Below are 19236 nucleotides of genomic sequence, written 5' to 3'. Positions count from 1 at the left end.
ATTCCCGTGATTTTATATATATATGTTAGAGGCTATATCCTACAAAGTGGCTCTAAGAAGTCTGTGTTCATCATTTACTATATTGCTAAAAATGAACGCATTTGAGGGGGCTTTTAAAAATAACATTTTTTCATCTTATGCTTTGCAAGGTAAAATTGCTTTTAAATTTAATAGTTTTAATTAAATATTTAAAACATTAAAATTGTTACAAAAATGAATGTTGACTAGGTGCAGTGGCTCACTCCTGTAATCCCAGCACTTTGGGAGGCCGAGGTGGGCGGATCACAAGGTCAAGAGTTCGAGACCAGCCTGGCCAATATGGTGAAACCCCATCTCTACTAAAAAATACAAAAATCAGCCAGGCATGGTGACAGGTGCCTGTAGTCCCAGCTACTCAGAAGGCTAAGGTGGGAGAATCTCTTGAACCTGGGAGGTGGAGGTTGCAGCGAGCCCAGATCGCGCCATTGCATTCCAGCCTGGGTGACAGAGCGAGACTCCGTCTCAAAAAACAAACAAACAAAACAAAACAAAGACCAAGAATGTTTACAAGTAGTCCTTATAAGATTTTAAGGATTTTAGCTCTCAATTTAATCTTCTTGGGCATCAAAGCAGAAGGCAGAGTTGAGACTTGATTAAATTCTAAGCACTCTTCCAAGTATGAGAGTTTCTTTGAGTCTGGAGCAGGGAAGAGCTTAGAGTTTTATAATATACTTTTTTTACCATTATTAAGGTACATCATGTCACATTAATCAAAATCAATTATTTTAAATTAATGTTAGTTGTATTTTATTTCTTATATACTTTCTAGCTTCATTCATCTGTTCATTTCTTTAGGGTGCAACTTTGACATTTTTGAGTTCTGATCATGCCAGCCTTCCAGAAAGCATGAAAGAAAACACATTTCTTAAACTCCGAATCACACATATTGATCAAATAGCTTTGGATTCTCTCAAGTAAGTTAAATATGCATTTGGCATTTTGAAGCAGGTGAAAACACTATTTTTAAATTATCTTAAAATGACATTCTACTGCAAGGTATTTATAACTTCGCTAAGGTTTATATTTTTAAAAAACAAGCAGAGCTACGTGTGTCTATTTTATGTACTATCTCGTACTCAAATACACTTCATGTGTGGGAACAGTTATAATCAATCAAATATTTTAAAATATTCATTTTTATGTTAAAGATACCTTATTAATTTGCCTTTGCTATAACACCTGTCTCTTATACACATCTAGATGTGTATAAGAGACAGTTGCAGAACTGCTTCTATGGACCAGGAGGATGATATAGTTATTCAAGAAACCAATGATAGGCTGGTCTTCAAGGCAATTCAAGGTATGTGTTATTACTATACTCTCAAGTACTTTGAATTTTTGATCCTTTTTTTTTATAATCAGTAAAACAACATTTTTCCAGATACTTCTCAGTGGCACTTGATTTATATTTACCCTTTGCTTATTTAAAAAAGTATACATACATACTTTTATTGTTTAGGATTTCTAAACGTTTTAAGATTTTTCTTACTTTAATGGTCCTAACTAGTATTATATGAATTATAAAATTAAGTGTTTTAGAAATTACTAGATAATATGGGTTTTACTCATAAGCTGAATGAAATGTAAAAGTAATTTTTGTAATATAATACTTGTCATATATTACATAATATCTTGAAGAAGTCTGTGATGTCCTAGCGTAAAAGAAAAAAAATGCAAGATTGGGAGCCAGATTCATGTTTGGACTCTGTTGTTCAAGACACACATGACTTTGGAGAAATCCCTTGCATCTCTTTCCTCATCTCTAAAACAGGGATGATAATACTTCTCTTATTAAATTTCCAGGGTTGTTGTGGGTGATAAATTAGATATATTTCAGTTTTGGATACTAAAACATTTTCCAAATTTTGGAAGATGCAGTATAGTAGACTCGATTAGACAGTTACTCTGTTGGATCTCATAGTCTAAAATGGAGAAAGGTATTAAACAAGCAATCACAGAAGTTAACATGTAATTTATGAACTTTTTTTTTTTTTTTTTTTTTTTTTTTGAGAGAGAGAGCCTTGCTCCTTTGCCCGGGCTTGAGTGCAGTGGCACAATCACAGCTTACCTCAGATTCCTGGTTTCAAGTGACCCTCCTTGCCTCAGCTTCCTGAGTAGCCAGGACTACAGGTGCATGCCATCACACCCGGCTAAATTTTTTTTTTTTTTTCTGTTTTTGTAGAGACAGGGTCTTGCTATGCTCTCCAGGGTAGTCTGGAACTTCTGGGCTCAAGTGATCCTCCCATCTCAGCCTCACAAAGTGCTGGGATTATAGTCATGAGCCATCACACTTGACCTAATGTATGAATTTTCATGACTCCTGATTTATCTTTTAAAGATAAGGCGCTCACAGTAAGAAGGCAAGAAACAGATTTGAAAAGTTTTGTTTGGACTCTCAAATGTTCTTGATGCCAAAGTCTGTAAACAGTTTTCTCTATTATATCATAGTCAATACAGTATTTGTCACAATTGAACTTAGTGACATTTGTTTTTTTCTCTCATGTATTATATCTAATAACTGCTTTAGTGAAGTTACCAATCTATTCTTAAGTAAATATGGTACAAAGCACAGTAAGTGAAATAACAGCTACAAAGAGAATGACAGGGATCTAAGCAAATAACCTCTTATGAAATATGTAAGTGTAGGATAGAATTCAAAAGCCTTGATGCTATTTTATATACAAGTTACAATTTGAAGATTTCAAACTATTTTTAAAATGTTGAACTGATAATTTGTGAATTACTTGACTGTCATCAATTTTGCAATTCAGTTGATAAAAACTAAGAAAAGGAAAACAGATTAAAGATATGGGGGTGGTTAAAGAGGTTGTCTACGCAACAAAATCTAAGATTTTATTTGTAATATTTAGGTTATTCTCTTGGTGATAAAGTGAAACTGTATTTTTCTGTTTTAAAAATATAACACTTCCACCACACAGTGGTGCTATTGTTCTGGCATATTTACATGTGATTTTATAGCTAATCCTCTTGATTAACAACATCCTATTTTCCAAAGTCTTTTGTCTTACATTTGATTTGTTTGAATATTCACGAATTCCTGATTTCAGTTACATCAACTTTAATTTTCTTATGAAAGATAACTGCGGCTTTATACATTTATGCATAGGAACAATTTGTTTTCATTTCTCTTGTTGAACAGATGTGCTAAAAGAAAAACTACATAAAAGAGGTGTTCGTATTTTGACTGGATTGGGAAAATACTTTCAACAGTTGGACAAGGAAGGAAATGGACTTTTAGATAAGGCAGATTTTAAGGAAGCTCTAAAAGTGTTTCACTTAGAAGTGTCTGAAAAGGTATGTGCCACAGAAAATTCTCTGCAGCAGATAATATGTTATTCTTAGGTGGCATTATTCACTGTTCTACTGAAATTTTAGTTTTCATTTATTTTCTCCTCTATGCCCTGTTATCAGTGTTAAGCTATCAGGTGACAAGCCCTGTTGGTTTTTAAAGTTTAAATATTGTTCCATCCTATATTTATAAAGAGCTTAATAACCAGGCATTGTGCTAAGCTCTGAGATAATACTCTGTACTCTTGAGATCACTGTAATTGAAGGAAAATGAACATAAAACAAAATATGTATTCAATGGAGAATGTTTTTGGAACACATGGGATAGATACCTGATTCCAAGACAGGTTCTAGGGAAGGAGAACAAAGATCATGGAAGGATGCCTGGAGGAGGATACATCTAAGCTGAGTTTTGAAGGTTGAGGAAGAGTTAACCAGACAAGGGCGAAAGAGGAGTGTGAATCAGACAATGTGTATTTTATGAAAAGGAGACACATATGTGAAAGCTTGGAGAGGAAGGAGTGTGGCCTGTTTCTGACACTGCAAATGATTAATAATCTTCACACATACTGTTCCCTCCACTATGAATAATCTACTAGATCTTTGCTTGCTGGGTTTTCTTAGCATTCAAGCCACAGCTTTCTCTGTCAAGAGCATTACCCTGACACTTCTGTCTAAAGGAGCACTCCCATTTGATCTTTGGTCCTTTCGATACCAATTTCTCCTTTTATTATCATTTTTTTTTTCCTGCCACTTTGTAAGTATTTTCTGGCTCTGCCTGTAAGTAAATCATTAAGTCTCATCAGGGTGGGGACCAGAGTGTTTTTGTGTTCCTGCTCTTTTTCTAACATCTGAAATAGAACCCAGCATATGGAAAGTTAAGCAGATAATGCGTTAGTTTGAATGGATAAATTTATGGAAGGAAGGAAAAGAGAAGAATGGAGAGAAACGTCTGGTACATTAAAGTCTTGCACGTCATACTAAGAAGATTGGGTTTTATTCTAAAAGCATATGAATCACATTTGTCTCAAGGATTTCAGATAAAGGATCTCTTGCACTGTTCTCTTTTGCTTCAAATGATCTTGTCACAAGATGTGTATTTTGTAGAAAGAACACTGTAAATTGAACTTAGGACACTTAGGTTCAAGTTCTGGCTTTACTATTTGAACTGTATGATCTTGGACCAGTCTTTTAACTTTTTTGATTGGGGGGCTCTGCCTGAGCAATCCAGAGGTAATTGTTATTGTTAGAGTTGCTTGGAAGCTCAAATGAGAAAATTACATGGGAATCTGCCATATCAGCTGTACAATTCTGTGCTAATATCATGTTGCCTAACATTGTTCTGACATACCCATCTTTTTGGTTTTTATGATGTTTAATCTTTTGCCCACCTAGTGATACATACTAGGGATCATCTAACTTCCCCTCTTCCTTTTGTAGATTAAAACAACAACAACAACAACAATAATAAAGCAACAATAGGAAATTAGAAAACCTTAATGTCTTTGCTTACAATCACATGAGTGAGAATGGAAAAATCACACAAACTATGTTTCCTCTGCTTTCACACAGCAATAATCAACACAGAATACTTCTGCAACCAAATGCATGTGGGGGTTCCACCCATACTAAGCAGTAGAAACCCAGTGGACAGCCTCTAATTCAATTCAATTCTGACATTATCTACCTAGAGATAAACTCAGATCCCACAGGGTGAGATCTCAGTTCTACAAGACAACCCCTGCCCCCAACACACTCTGCATAGGGCACCAGTCACAGGTTTGGGTCCCTGGAACTTGTAGTCAATTAATTTCAAGTTTGGGGTTTCCACGACCCGCTCCTTGGGTTCAATTAATTTGCTGGAGCAGCTCACAAAACTCAGGAAAACTTATATTTACCTGTTTATTCTCATGGATGTTACAAAGGATACAGATGAAGAGATGAATAGGGCAAGGTATGGGGAAAGGAGTGCAGAGCTTTCATACCCTCCCTGGGTGCCACCCTCCAGGAACCTCCACAACCTTAGCTACCCAGAAACTCCCTGAACCCTGTCCTCTTGACTTTTCTATGGAGACTACATTGGATAGACATGACTGATACATGGACAACTGTGTAGAAATGTGATTGGACAAAAGTGTATGACCTAATACTGATAGACTGAAGAAGGAAACCCAGTAAGGAATGCCTGTTCAGACTCTTCTTGGCCTCTGTGCAGCATTCCTTCCTCCATGGTGGGGGCAGGACCCCTTCTGAAATGGGGGTCTTATGGCCTACAATTAGACAAGGTAGGTCAGAGAATTTTTTATGGCCAGCTCCAACACAGAAAGGCAGGAGATGATTCCTGCCTTGAAGAGGGAAAAGAGCAGGTGAAAGAAGGGCAGGAGAAGGTCAGAGAGGGAGAGAGAGAGATTCCATTTTCTGAGGCCTAAAGTGCCCTAATATTATAATAAAAGATTGTAACAAGAACAAGGAAGGGCAATGGGAATTATAAACTGGGCCTATGGATGAAATCATATATATAATATATATGTATATATATGTGTGTGTGTGTGCTTGCGTGTGTGTATATGTGCTTGTGTGTGTATGTGTTTATAAAATCACAAGTAATTAATAGCTGATGTAGGACTAGAACCCAGTTAATATGTTCCCGTCTAGTACTTTTTCTGTATCATAACAATACTTCCCTTTTTGATTAATTTGCTAAATTGTTATGATTAGGTCTAGGAACAAAAACTGTAGTAATTATATAAGACTTCTAACATAGAGGGAACATATTTTGAAAATATGAGCACGCGTCCTCCTTTTCTCATATATTTTAATAGTATTTTATATTTTTTCTGTAATATCACTGTAAACTGCTCATGCAATGATAAGCACATACAAACAGCTCGAGAAGAAGAACTTAGGAATCACTAACCTAGGTCTAATTTTGAAACTAGAGAATGTTTGTGGGAAGGCATAGTCAGCCATTCTCCCTGATTTGAGATTAAAAAAAATTGACATGTACCCTAAAAAGCCTAATTTATATAGAGATACTATCAGTGATTTCCTTCAGCTCTTTTTCAATGTAATTATTTTCCATTGTGTACCATATCTTTGAAAGAAAGAGTATATATATGTATATCTCTTAAGTATATATAAATATAAATATGTATTTCTTGTTGACGATTATGTTAAATTACTCAAATCTTGAAAATTATTTCTTTTAAGCTTTAAGAAGTATCTTTCAATTCTAGTAATCCATGAATTGGATGAGCAAATTGGTCTTCTCCTGTGCATATTACTCATGATTTTAAAGGTCAAGCTCATCTTCAGTTTAAATGCACAGACGCTTAAAGTCTGCATAATGTGCAGTACATTATGATAGACAAAGATGTATGGGGTTGTCGAGAACTGAGGGAAGGCAGGCATCTTTAGATTGTTTTTCTAGTTAAAGTTTTCTTTGAAAACAAAAGGAGGGAGTGGAAAATGATATTTTTTGAGTACCTATTATTTGCTAAGCACCTTGTTAGGTATTTTATCTACATTCACATTTAAAGGTAACAACTTGATTAAAACATTGAAAAAATATATTTAGTTGAGTTTGGGAAAATGATGCTGTAATTTCTTTGTTGTCAAGGAAAACTGTGTTAGAACTTTCTATTAAGTAGTGCATTTGCTGAAGAAGTAAATGGTAATGTAATGGCAAAGTGAATAAAGTGGCATAAGGGACTTACTCAAAATTATACCTTTCAGTGTAAATTATAGAATGATATTAGAGTCATTCAAATCTATATTTTCAAGCATGAAGACTAGCAGAAATATAATTAGTGGTTATAATGCCATTGGAAGCACTCCAGGACCGAATGTGACTTTTGAATTAACACAGATATAATACATTAAAAGTATTTAAATGTTTAAAATTGAGTAAATGGTAACCACACATACACAGACACACACAGATATCTATATATCTCTATGTAGGTAGATGTATAGATATAGAAATAAAGTTGAAAAGATAAATTTGTTTCCAGAGCATGGGGAAGGGGGTTAGTATACAAGGAAAATAGAAAATTGGTCAAAAGGTACAAGTTTTCATTACACAGTGGATTAAGTTCTGGGTGATCTATTGCACAGCATGGTAATTATAGTTTATAATAATGTATACTTCAAAATACCTAAAAGGGAGGATTTTAAATGTTCTCATCACAAAGAAATGATAAATATTTAAGATGATAGATATGACTGTATTATTCTACAATATACACATGTATTGAAATACATGTATTGAAATATCATATTGTACCCTATAACTATATACAATTGTTATTTGTCCATCAAAAATAAAACTTAAAAAAGATAAATTTGTGAGCTATTGCCACTCCTAAATGGCTCCTAACTTTACAGAACCATTTACCATAGGTTCCTGTGAATCACTTTTTTAGTGGCTTTGATTGGATTTTTATGTAACTTCCTCAATTTTCTTATTAAATGAGTTATCGTATCTAGGACTACAGAAGATGTAACAAAATACAACTAAGATGATTTTGTTGTGACAATATATAACTTAAAATCGCAACAGTTATCTCTGATTATTTCTAGGATTTTGAGTCTGCATGGCTAATTCTGGATGACCATGGCAATGGTAAGGCTGATTATGGAGAATTCAAACGTGGTATTATTGGTGAAATGAATGAATATAGGAAATCATATGTTCGAAAGGTAACTTTGTTAAGTAATCTTTCAAATTGTTATTTTTAATAGATTGTTAGGTTCAGTATTTTAAAAGTTTAATGAATTACCATTTAAAATGTTTTAAATCTATTTACTTGTAACATATGTTGGGTTTAGTAAAACAGAAAACAAGTCCATATGCATACAAATCGACCCAGAATGAAGCAAAATAACTTGTGTATATATTTTAGAGAAATACTATGAGGGGAAAATAAAATTTGAAATGAAATTTTGGTTAACAAATTACTAGCTCCATAAGTTGTTGCCTCCATAAATTACTAGCTATGTGAATATATGTATTATAAAATATTCCTAAGCCTCAGTTTCCTTTCTCATAGAATTGGTGTAAAGATGGAATAAGATAATGCATATACAATTCTTAGCATTGTGGCTGTTCCAGTGTCAATACTCCAGACATTTTGTTTTAGGATGATGACTAAAAAATGTTTCTCTGGTGTTTAGAATATGCATGATAAATATTAACTTGTAAATTAGAATAATCATGTTAAATTGGAATTAAAAACAGGAGTACTGACTTTAATAGGAAGCTACGTATTACTTGAGTTTTGGTAGCCATTTTTTGGATCATACTTTTGAGCAACGTAGTTACCTTTTTTTCCTTTTGTATATGTACTTAATATTGAAACAAAGCTATTCTATATAATGTAAATAATTATATAAATCTCAAATACAGAAATTAGTCTCTACTGGGCAAGAGACACAGTAAAAACCTTAAATTAGACAAATTCACCACATAATATTTATAAATGTGTACTTATTCATGCTTTCCATGTCCTTCCTGGTGATAGGTTTGAGAATCTGGAATCGAAATTGGAGACTTGTATCTTTCATAAATCTTGGTAATGGGAACAGAGGGCAAGAGAAGTGTTATGCAGTTCTGTATTAGTTTGCTTGGGCTGCCATAACAAAATACTACAGACTAGGTGACTGAAATAACAGAAATTTATTGTCTCATAGCTCTGGAGGTTAGAAGTTCCCAAACAAGGTGTCAGCAGGTTTGGTTTCTTCTGAGGCCTCTCTCCTTGGCTTGCAGATGGCTGCCTGTTCTCTGTGTCCTCACATGGTCTTCCCTTTGTCTGTGTTGTGTCCTACTGTCTTTTATTTATTTATTTTTTTGAGATGGAGTCTTGCTCTGTTGCCCAGGCTGGAGGGCAGTGGTGTGATCTTGGTTCACTGCAACCTCCCCCTTCTGGGTTCAAGCAATTATCCTGTCTCAGCCTCCCAAGTAGCCGAGATTACAGGCATGTGCCACCATGCTTGGCTACTTTTTGTATTTTTAATAGAGACAGGGTTTCGCCATGTTGGCCAAGCTGGTCTTGAACTCTTGACCTCAGGTGATCCACCCACCTCAGCCTCCCAAAGTGCTGGGATTACAGGCGTGAGCCACCGTGCCTGGCCCTACTGCCTTCTTATAAGGAGACACCAGTCATATTGGATAAGGGGCCACCCTAATGATTTCATTTTAACTTAATTATCCCTTCAAAGGCCCTACCTTGAAATACAGTCATTTTCTGAGCTGCTGGGATTAGGTTCAACATATGAATTTTGGAGGAACACAAGTCAGTCTACAACAGCTTCCATACTTCTGTGAATGCAATATTGTGAATAACCAGACTTGATTGTAGTTTTGACCCCACTGCAAATATAGAATGTTGCTTTGGGTAGCTTGTGTCTTTCTAAGTAGTGAATACTCTTCCAATGAAATATTTCATGATATCTTATGATACTCAGAGCTACACTGAATTAGAGGAACAATAACACAACTACATTTTAAAAAGTGTATTAAATTTCAAGAAATAGAGTAACATAACTCATTTAAAAAGTATTTCACTTTTTCATTGATTTTAGGGAGGAAATATTTGCAAATTCACTTCTTTAGTTAAAATATTCGTCTTGGCAATCTCTTTTGGCCATTTATACAAATCCTAGAGCTGGAAGTTACCTGAGAGGTCTTTTACCCATCTCTTCAGTTTTCAGGGGAGAGAGGCCATGGAAATAGAGGTCAGGTTACTTTCTCAAGGTCAGGATGCTAGAAAGTGGTAGAACTTTCTAATTGAGTACAGATTTCCTAGTATCTTGCTTCACTATCTTTTTCTCCTGTATTTATAACGGTTCTTTCATATATCAGTATAGTACTTTTAAAATGCCGTGTTTATAGCTCAGAAATAACCTACTATAAAATAGAAAATTAGATTCCTATGTCTAATAATTTTACTTAAAAAATGACATTTGTCAGGCTGGGCATGGTGGCTCGCACCTGTAATCCCAGCACTTTGGGAGGCCGAGGCGGGTGGATCACCTGAGGTTAGGAATTCGAGATCAGCCTGACTAACATGGCGAAACCTCGTCTCTATTAAAATACCAGAAATAGCTGGGCCTGGTGGCAGGCGCCTGTAGTCCCAGCTGAGGGGGAAGCTGAGGCAGGAGAATCGCTTGAACCTGGGAGGAGATTGCACTGAGCTGAGATCACATCTTGCACTCCAGCCTGGGTGACAGAGTGAGCCTCTGTCTCAAAACAAACCAACCAACCAACAAACTAATAATAATAACATTTGTCTATTAGGCCTTTATGAAACTGGATTTCAACAAAACTGGCAGTGTGCCTATTACAAACATAAGAAAATGTTACTGTGCAAAGAAGCATTCTCAAGTAATTTCAGGTAATTATTCGGAGTCAAAATGTATTGGACTTTGAAAATATTACTTAAAGATAATATCTTTATATTAATTTAAACCTTAGATTGAGGCATTGGGGGGGGAAATAAACTATTTTTTTGAACCAGAAACTTAAGAACTATTTGCCTTTCTTCATTTAATAGTTCTTAGGTCTATTGCCTGTACTTGTTTGTTTATTTGATATTTATTATCAATATAGAACTCATTTCCTATTTAGGAGATAGTAAGGGATTTAAGTTAAAAAGAATGAAATAGCTTTAGAAAATAGATAAATACATATGCAGGTTCTCAGAGTTATTTCTATATCTTCTTATATAGTTATCCATACTTAAGGATTTAAGCGAAATGAAGGAGTGTCTTTCTCTAGGGATGGAGCTATACATAGAATGAATGTACATATATCAAAATTTGAGGATATTGTAAATTCCATAAAGTAACTCTAGAGATTCATATCCTACTGTATTTTTTCTAACTTTTTTACATAATTGTTTTATAAGTACATCCTTTTTATAAAGAAAGCATTCGACCACAACTCTCCTCTTTACATTTCCTTCCATAGAAGTCAAAATTACCATTTAGCATATATATTTCAGCTAATACATTATGAATTTTACTTATTCTATGAATTTTCATGGCTATGTGCATACTATAAATATTTAATACTTTTTGAAGTTTTTTTGACATGAAAGGTACACTGAAGAGAATGTTATATAATTTGCTTTTTACACTCACCAGTATGTTTTGGAGTTCTTTATATATTAATCTACATTGAGCCTCGTTATTTTTTATCTTGCAGTATATTATTCTTTTTATAAATCAATATACTATCATTTACCTAGCCATTGTTTTATTGTTAGATTTTAAGTTCTAATTATTGATCAACAACTAATGAAGCAATAAATGCGCTTATTTGTGACTCTTCAGGCCTGTTTTCTACTGCTTCCCTGGAGTGATATTAATACCTAGAATTACTGGGATGTCTGCATTTAAAATTTTAAGTGATACTTCCAAATGACATTGTAAAATGACTATACTAGATTATATAGCCATTTGTTGAAGAGTTCTTTTCCTCCACAACTTTGCCAAAAACTTTCACTTTGCCAATCTGATAGGTTAAAAAAAAAAAACATTTTATTTGGAGTTCCTTCATTACTAGGGAGGTTAAACATATATTTGTACATTTATTGATTGTCCATCTTTAAGGAATATTTATTGACCATATTTTACAATAATTTCTTTTCAACTTATAACTTTAATTCTGTACTGCTAAATATTATAGAATACTATTATTTTTAGAATTTTATTCCTTACTATTAAAAGAGAAACACTGTAATTACTTTGGTTTCTTATCATCATTAACTCTTATATATGGTTAATTTGTCACTTTTAATTATGAAATGAAAAACGTGAGATTTGGTTATGAAGATTAAAGCTAATCATCACTGGATTCCAAATTTCTAATTACCTATTTCTGGTCGAAATAGTTTAATTTGCTTATTCATGACATTAAATAAATTACAGCTACTCTAAGAGAATTTCTAGTGTATATTTAATTGGTGCTAGTGTATTTTTTTCCTTTAAACACGTCATTGTCTGTTTCTTTCTCTTAGTCATACTAAATATAAGAACGGAATAGTTTAACACCATATATTTTTTCTCTTTCTCTTTTCTCATCTAATAATATTAATTAGGTTGCTAAAATAGCTTCAGGTTTATTACGTTTCATGGAATTTTTGATGAGGGTTTTATTTTTGTTGTTGGGAAAGCCTTTCTTGGTTTCAGAAATTCCATAATTTGTCTTTGCGTTCACATTAAGAATGACAATAGGTAAGCTAAATATTCCTAAATAGAAGAAAACTTGTCACTGTATTTCAAAGAAGAAAAAAAGTACCCCATTATTATTTATTATTGCAAATTATAATCTATTCATATGCCCACCTCTGGGATATAGTTTGTTCACAATTTACAATTAATTTCAAGGTAAGGCTCTTATACCACATACAATTTAATTTTAACTATAGAAAATATTCCTTCTTAAATTTGCTTAAGTAATATATTAGAAAAAAAGTATTTTAAGGTTTAATATAAATGGGATATCCCAAATATATTTCTATGTAATAGTTTTAGAAATATAACATTTGTTGCTGTAAATATTTTCTAGTCTCCGAGAGGACTGAAAAAAATTCAGTTATAGATGATAGGAGGTAGGTATTTCCTGGGTGAGGGATATAAAGGAGGTATGAAATTCTTCACTATTTGAAATATAAATCAGAGTGAAAAATGTTTCTCAGATAAAAATTGTGTTAAAACTCCTCTGTTCAAAAGTATGGATGGTAAACAAAGAGGGAAATTTCTACCAAAATTTGTTTTTATATAGATGGGATCCTGATTAATTTTTAACCTTGACTACCATTCAATTAAAACTTCATTTTATTATTTTATATTACCATCTCTATGTAGCATCATTTTCAGTCTTTCAACATTCAACTTGTATTTTATAGAATAATCACTTTTTCTCTATTTCTTGTATATGTTTTTAAAAGAAAGCAAACTTCTTAATATTCAAAGCAGATTTCATTCCTTTAGTTTGGAAGACACTTTGCAATGCATTATTGTCTATGTCCATTAAAGAACCTCTGGTTTGAGGGAAAAAAATTAACTCTCACCTTAATTTTGTCCACCCCATTAGACAAACGGTTTGAGTGGTATTCCCATCTAAGCCTGTTATTTAAAACATAACCTGACTTTAAAACATTTTAGATTCCAAGTCTTTGCTATTGTGAATAGTGCTGCAATAAACATATGTGTGCATGTGTCTTTATAGCAGCATGATTTATAATCCTTTGGGTATATACCCAGTAATGAGATAGCTGGGTCAAATGGTATTTCTAGTTCTAGATCCTTGAGGAATCGCCACACTGTGTTCCACAATGGTTGAACTAGTTTACAGTCCCACCAACAGTGTAAAAGTGTTCCTATTTCTCCACATCCTCTCCAGCACCTGTTGTCTCCTGACTTTTTAATTCTCATTGTGGTTTTGATTTGTATTTCTCTGATGGCGAGTGATGAACCCAAATGTCCATCAGTGACAGACTGGATTAAGAAAATGTGGCACATATACACCATGGAATACTATGCAGCCATAAAAAAGGATGAGTTTGTGTCCTTTGTAGGGACATGGATGCAGCTGGAAACCATCATTCTCAGCAAACTATCGCAAGAACAGAAAACCAAACACCACATGTTCTCACTCATAGGTGGGAATTGAACAATGAGATCACTTGGACACAGGAAGGGGAACATCACACACCTGGGCCTATTGTGGAGAGGGAGGAGGAGGGAGAAGGCAAGGAAAGCATTAGGAAATATACCTAATTTAAATGACGAGTTAATGGGTGCTGCACACCAACATGGCACATGTATACATATGTAACAAACCTGCACGTTGTGCACATGTACCCTAGAACTTAAAGTATAATAAAAAACAACAACAAAAAAAACGTTTTAGAGGGTCACATAGAAGTTTTTTTGACCCCTTTTCTGCTATGGTATATGGGCCTCTGTTTATTCTCTTTTCAGTGTTATCTGACCAGTCACTATAGCTTCCTTTCATCTTTCAATTCCTCTGTTCTTTTTAAAATTTTATGATAAAAAAAATTGTGTTCTATGCTAGGATCCTGGAGATAGATCAGTGCAGGAGAGCAGGGGGCAGGGAAGGAGTGGCAAATTGAATGAGATGAAATAATTCCAGTTCATGTGTAAATAAATTGGCTGGTAGTTTGACAAAAGATTTCAAATTGTTGCATGTATTTCATAAGATGATTAAGTATTCCTTTATCATCATCAGTCATTTCACTGAACTTTTTAGGAAACTGTTTCATACTCAGTACTATTTTACAGGCCATTCAACAGAGGAAGAAATTAAATCATCCTTTCTAGAAACGTTAAAAGTTGCCTGCAGCAAGTCTGATGAAGTTTCGTATGGTGAATTTGAAGATTACTATGAAGGTTTAAGTATAGAAATAATAGATGATGAAGATTTTGTTACCATCTTGCGTACTCCATGGGGGATTTAGTCTTTAATAATACATATGTCATCAGCACTAAGCATTTTATTGGAGAGATGATTTCAGTGTAAAGGTTGATCAAACACTGGAATATATTTTCCTAGGACTTCCTTTATTCTGTTTTTTTTTTTTTTTTCGTTGAGCCTGGAAAGAACTATCCAGAAGGATAGATGTAGTGGCATGTGAGTGTTTGTACATGTATATGCCTGCTCACATGTTCATGCATTTGTAAAGGTGTCTTTTTGGTTTATTACTTATCTTGCATATATTTTAGAGGTCATTTTTTATTAACTTCAATAGGAAAGTTACATCTGCATCAAACAATATGGCAGCATGTATTTATTAACCAAGTTTCCTGTCCTTTCACATTGTTTTTAGCTATCTCTTCCTCAGAATATATTTGCCACCATTGTCAATTTGATAAATTAGAATTGGGCCTAAAGCCAGTGAAATAATTCAACGTGTTTTTAACATATGAATATATTAAAGGATATGCAAGAGAAATGTTTCAAGCAGTGTGATTATAGATGTTTTCTGTATATAGAATATTTAGAATGATGGAGGTTTACCCCTATGATGCTCATTTAAATACTGACTTGTCTTGTAAATCTTTGTCTTCTAAATTATGTACTGTTGTTGGTTAAATAGAGCACAATGTAGTTTTTCTAATGACCAGTTGTATTTGTTCTTTTATTCTGTTTTAAAACAGCATCCTTTTTACCAGCATACAATTGTTATTTAGCTAGAAACAATACAATATGAATGGGAAATGTTCTTTATTAAGATCAATACATTATCTTTTTAAACAAAGATCCTAAAAGTGTATTGTTGCAAATATGAATCTAAGGAATAGTTCAGTAATTATTGCCTAAAATGTGAAAGCATATTTTGTATCCTAAAATGAATGTATCATATTCTAAACATCTCTTTTTGTATAACAAACAATTGAAACATTTCCTTCTAAATATATGTTATTTAATAGTTACATGTATTGTAGTCATTCTTTCTAAATTCTTTGCTAGTCATTTCTTCCTGGGAATGCAGAGAAAAGAGACAACTTTATGAGTTGTTTCCAACTTCATAATTAAATTTTCTATGTTAATGTAACATAAATTAGAAAAAATAAGTGATTCAAAAATGAAAATATTTACTTTGTAGAATATGACTTTAGACATCACTGTATCCATCTGTACTTGGCAGCAACATGAGAAGTGTGATACATGTGTACCCAACAAATTCAAAGTTGCGCTTTTCAAGATTTGAGAAAGTACTAAAACTTAGTACTAAGATATGAGAGGGAAAATATGTGTAAACCTCTTAGTGCTATTTTCACTGGCTAAATTCTTTATTTCTTGACTTTTTAAAAAATTTGGTTATTAAAATTAAAACAATATGCTAGAAGACATTTTGGCAGAAATAAGTCTATAACACTATTTTTGTCACATATCTTTTTCTTGGAAAAATTTATCCAACTATAGAAATCTGAAACCATACAAATTGTTCTTGTTAAAAATGACTAATACTGGAGGTGCTCAATATGCATATAGTGCGTTTTTCATTGATAATTTTTATTTAGTTCTTAAGAAACCTATTCTTAATGTTGGCATGTCATATTTTTCTGTTTCTATAATCAGAAACTGTGTAGTCTGTTATACCGTAAAAAAAATGGGAAGCTACTTTTGGAATGTAACATGTTAACATGACAGCATACTCCTAATAGTCATCTTAATCTTCCTAATATAAGCATTCACATGTGGTTATTTGTAGGAAATATCTCTACTTATGAGATGTTTTTTGGTGTATTTTGTTAGAATTGGTGACACAGTAAATCATTCTGCTTTTGGATTTGCCTCACTGCCTGCATACTTCTTTGATTTTGGTATAGTAAAACCTGTTATTTAGTATTAAACTTAATAAAAGAGCATTTAAGAGAAGTGACATTTCAAACATCCACAACACAACTGACTTTTGAAATCCTATGCTTAATAGTCTTTGTAATTCTAAAAGACCTTTTGAAAACTTTAAAATATTACATTATATGTTGTAATGTTGTTACATGAATTTTACAGTTATGTATATTTTATAGATCTCTATATCTTTGTAAGTTACTTGCTTGTATGCTATATAATTGCTTTCTCAGTTAACCATACTGTTTATGGAATTGTATATATTGATTTTTCTATTTTTACATTTTAAAAATAAAAGTTTAGGGAATTTTAAGGAAAAACTCACATTTTATTAAAAAGACAAGGGATATTATATAGGAATTTTAAGCTAACTTTTAATGGAAAGGACATACATATTTGAATGATGGAGCAATTATAGTATAGTTAAAAATGTATGTCCCTGTTTTAAATTTTATAGTATATAAATATATGTGCTAATGAACCAGTGACTCTGCAGAGAGGAAGTCACTTAGAGGAATTCATGATTTTGATACAGCTATAGATCATATCTTATTTTACATATTACTTTTGACTTCCTGTTTAAGTTGTTATCAGTTAGGAGAGAATTGTGTACATTAGGCTGTGTTTACTGCAGATTATGTAACATGCTTTTATCAGATTATGGTTTGTAGTGCTTGCAGATATAAAACATGTACCTTGATAATCTGTAATCACTACCAGGTTGACCAGCAAGGACAAACATGAAATGCTTACAAAAAAGAAAGTACTTTAAAAAAAGAAATAGAAGGTAATGAGCATATATAAAACAAGCCAAGCAAGAGAAGAGCAAAGAGAATCTGCAGAGTAGACATGGATGTATTAGTTTCTGATCATGAGAAGAAGCTCTTGTCATATCCTTCCATTTTTATTTTAAAGTTCTATAAACTACTGAGGAAAATTGATTTTTTGGATGTACTTAATAAGGAATAAATGCTTCATATTGGAGCCACTGTGCACTTAATCATTATTTATTCTGCCAGTCAGTCATTTGTACAGGGTGAGTGGCACTACCCTTGCTGTAGGCCAAGGCTCTGAGATATTCTAGATTTTTCTCACACTCTCTATTATCCACTCAGTCTCAGGTGTATTGGTTCTTGAATTTATCCATTGGCTCTTTAAATTTCTCTCATTCACTGTTTTCAATGCTTATGCCTTAGTTCAAACTCTTACCACTTGTCATGTGTACTCCCCCTCATCAACTCTGCCTCCTTCCCAATGCTGTTTCAACCCATTGATGTTGGAATGCCCTTTTGCAATATACATTACTTCCTGAATAAAATTCTTCCCTGATACCTCATATCTCTCAGAAAAGTTCAAGCTGTGACCTTAACACATAAAACCTAAAAGATCTGGTTTTCTTAAGCTCATCTCCCTATACTCAGCTCATTCCCCACATTCTTCCAGTCATTTTGAACTATCTAACAGCTTTTAAAATGGATTGTGAGGTTTCCAACCTCTGAGCTTTCATATCTATTCTGCTACTTTTATCTAAAATTATTTTCTGCACTTAGTGCATTAAATTAATTCATACTGATCTTCAAATACCTCCTTAAGAATAATGTCTTCTGAAAAGTTAAATCAGACAAACTCTTGAATCTGATATATTGGGATCCCATTGGCACCCTGGGTGTACCTTTACTGTAGAATTCATCACTTTCTACTGTAATCATAACTCTGCTTGTGTTTCTCTCACTAGACTGTAAACTTCTTGAAGGTAAGAACAATATCTTATTCAGCTTTGTGATCCTGGTGGGTGTCTAGCAGTGTCTGACATGGGGTAGGCGTTAAATCAATTATTAGTCGGCGGGGTAAATGTGTGATTTACTGAGCAGAAATTGTCAGGGTTCTTGTTTTGGAGCACTTTTGCATTGAAACACTTTAGTAGACTTCACGTAAATAGTATGAACATGCAATTTTGTGCAAAATTCACCTATGGAGGCAGTAAGTTACCCTAATAATGCACAGAAGGCATGTTCTAGCTGGCCACTTGTCCACAAAGCCTCACTGCTTAGGGGCTACTATACTCACTCTCATTTCTTGGAACTCAGTCAACATCAGCTAATTAGGCTTCTAAGTATAATTAATTCCATCCATGAAAATGGTGTGCTCTTAGAGCCTTAAAGGAATCTTGGTCCACCCATGGATCAGAAAGATTTCTGGTTGTTCGACTGATAATAAAGTAAGCAGACCCTGTCCTGGAATGTTGCTGCTACTTCCTTTTTGAACCTTTCGTGCAGAGTGATGGCTGAAGTCTCTAAAGGACAAACTGCTGGGATTGTACTGATTTTACAGAACAGATTGTGTAAACTTTTTTGGCCTCCTTGCTAAGAAATGTTTGTTTAATAAATGTTTATGTGGCAGAACTTATTCTCAAATGTATGTCATTACAACCTAGAAATAAGGCATGGGGTAGCTAATTTCCACCTACCTCAAAGACTTTTTTGCAGAGAGGGCCATGGTTACCT

The 19236-nt window shown here is 33.6% G+C and overlaps 1 protein-coding gene across 2 annotated transcripts in view; it reads left to right on the top strand.

The window, feature by feature from the left end:
- Positions 1–16491, top strand: part of LOC105550410 (calcyphosin-2) — a 27017-nt gene extending 10526 nt beyond the window's left edge. For both annotated transcript variants that reach the window (XM_011995320.1, XM_011995319.1), the window contains 6 exons: positions 835–953; positions 1263–1339; positions 3200–3354; positions 7930–8049; positions 10646–10742; positions 14659–16491. In XM_011995320.1, coding sequence (XP_011850710.1) covers positions 886–953; positions 1263–1339; positions 3200–3354; positions 7930–8049; positions 10646–10742; positions 14659–14834 — 693 coding nt within the window. In that variant the 5' untranslated portion in view covers positions 835–885 and the 3' untranslated portion in view covers positions 14835–16491. The remainder of the gene's footprint in view (positions 1–834; positions 954–1262; positions 1340–3199; positions 3355–7929; positions 8050–10645; positions 10743–14658) is intronic.
- The last annotated feature ends 2745 nt before the right edge of the window (positions 16492–19236 follow it).

This window comes from Mandrillus leucophaeus, unplaced genomic scaffold (assembly GCF_000951045.1).
Source record: "Mandrillus leucophaeus isolate KB7577 unplaced genomic scaffold, Mleu.le_1.0 Scaffold482, whole genome shotgun sequence".
Lineage (NCBI taxonomy): Eukaryota > Metazoa > Chordata > Mammalia > Primates > Cercopithecidae > Mandrillus > Mandrillus leucophaeus.
The sequence above is the reverse complement of the archived record's forward strand: the minus strand, read 5'-3'. Positions and strand labels throughout refer to the sequence as shown.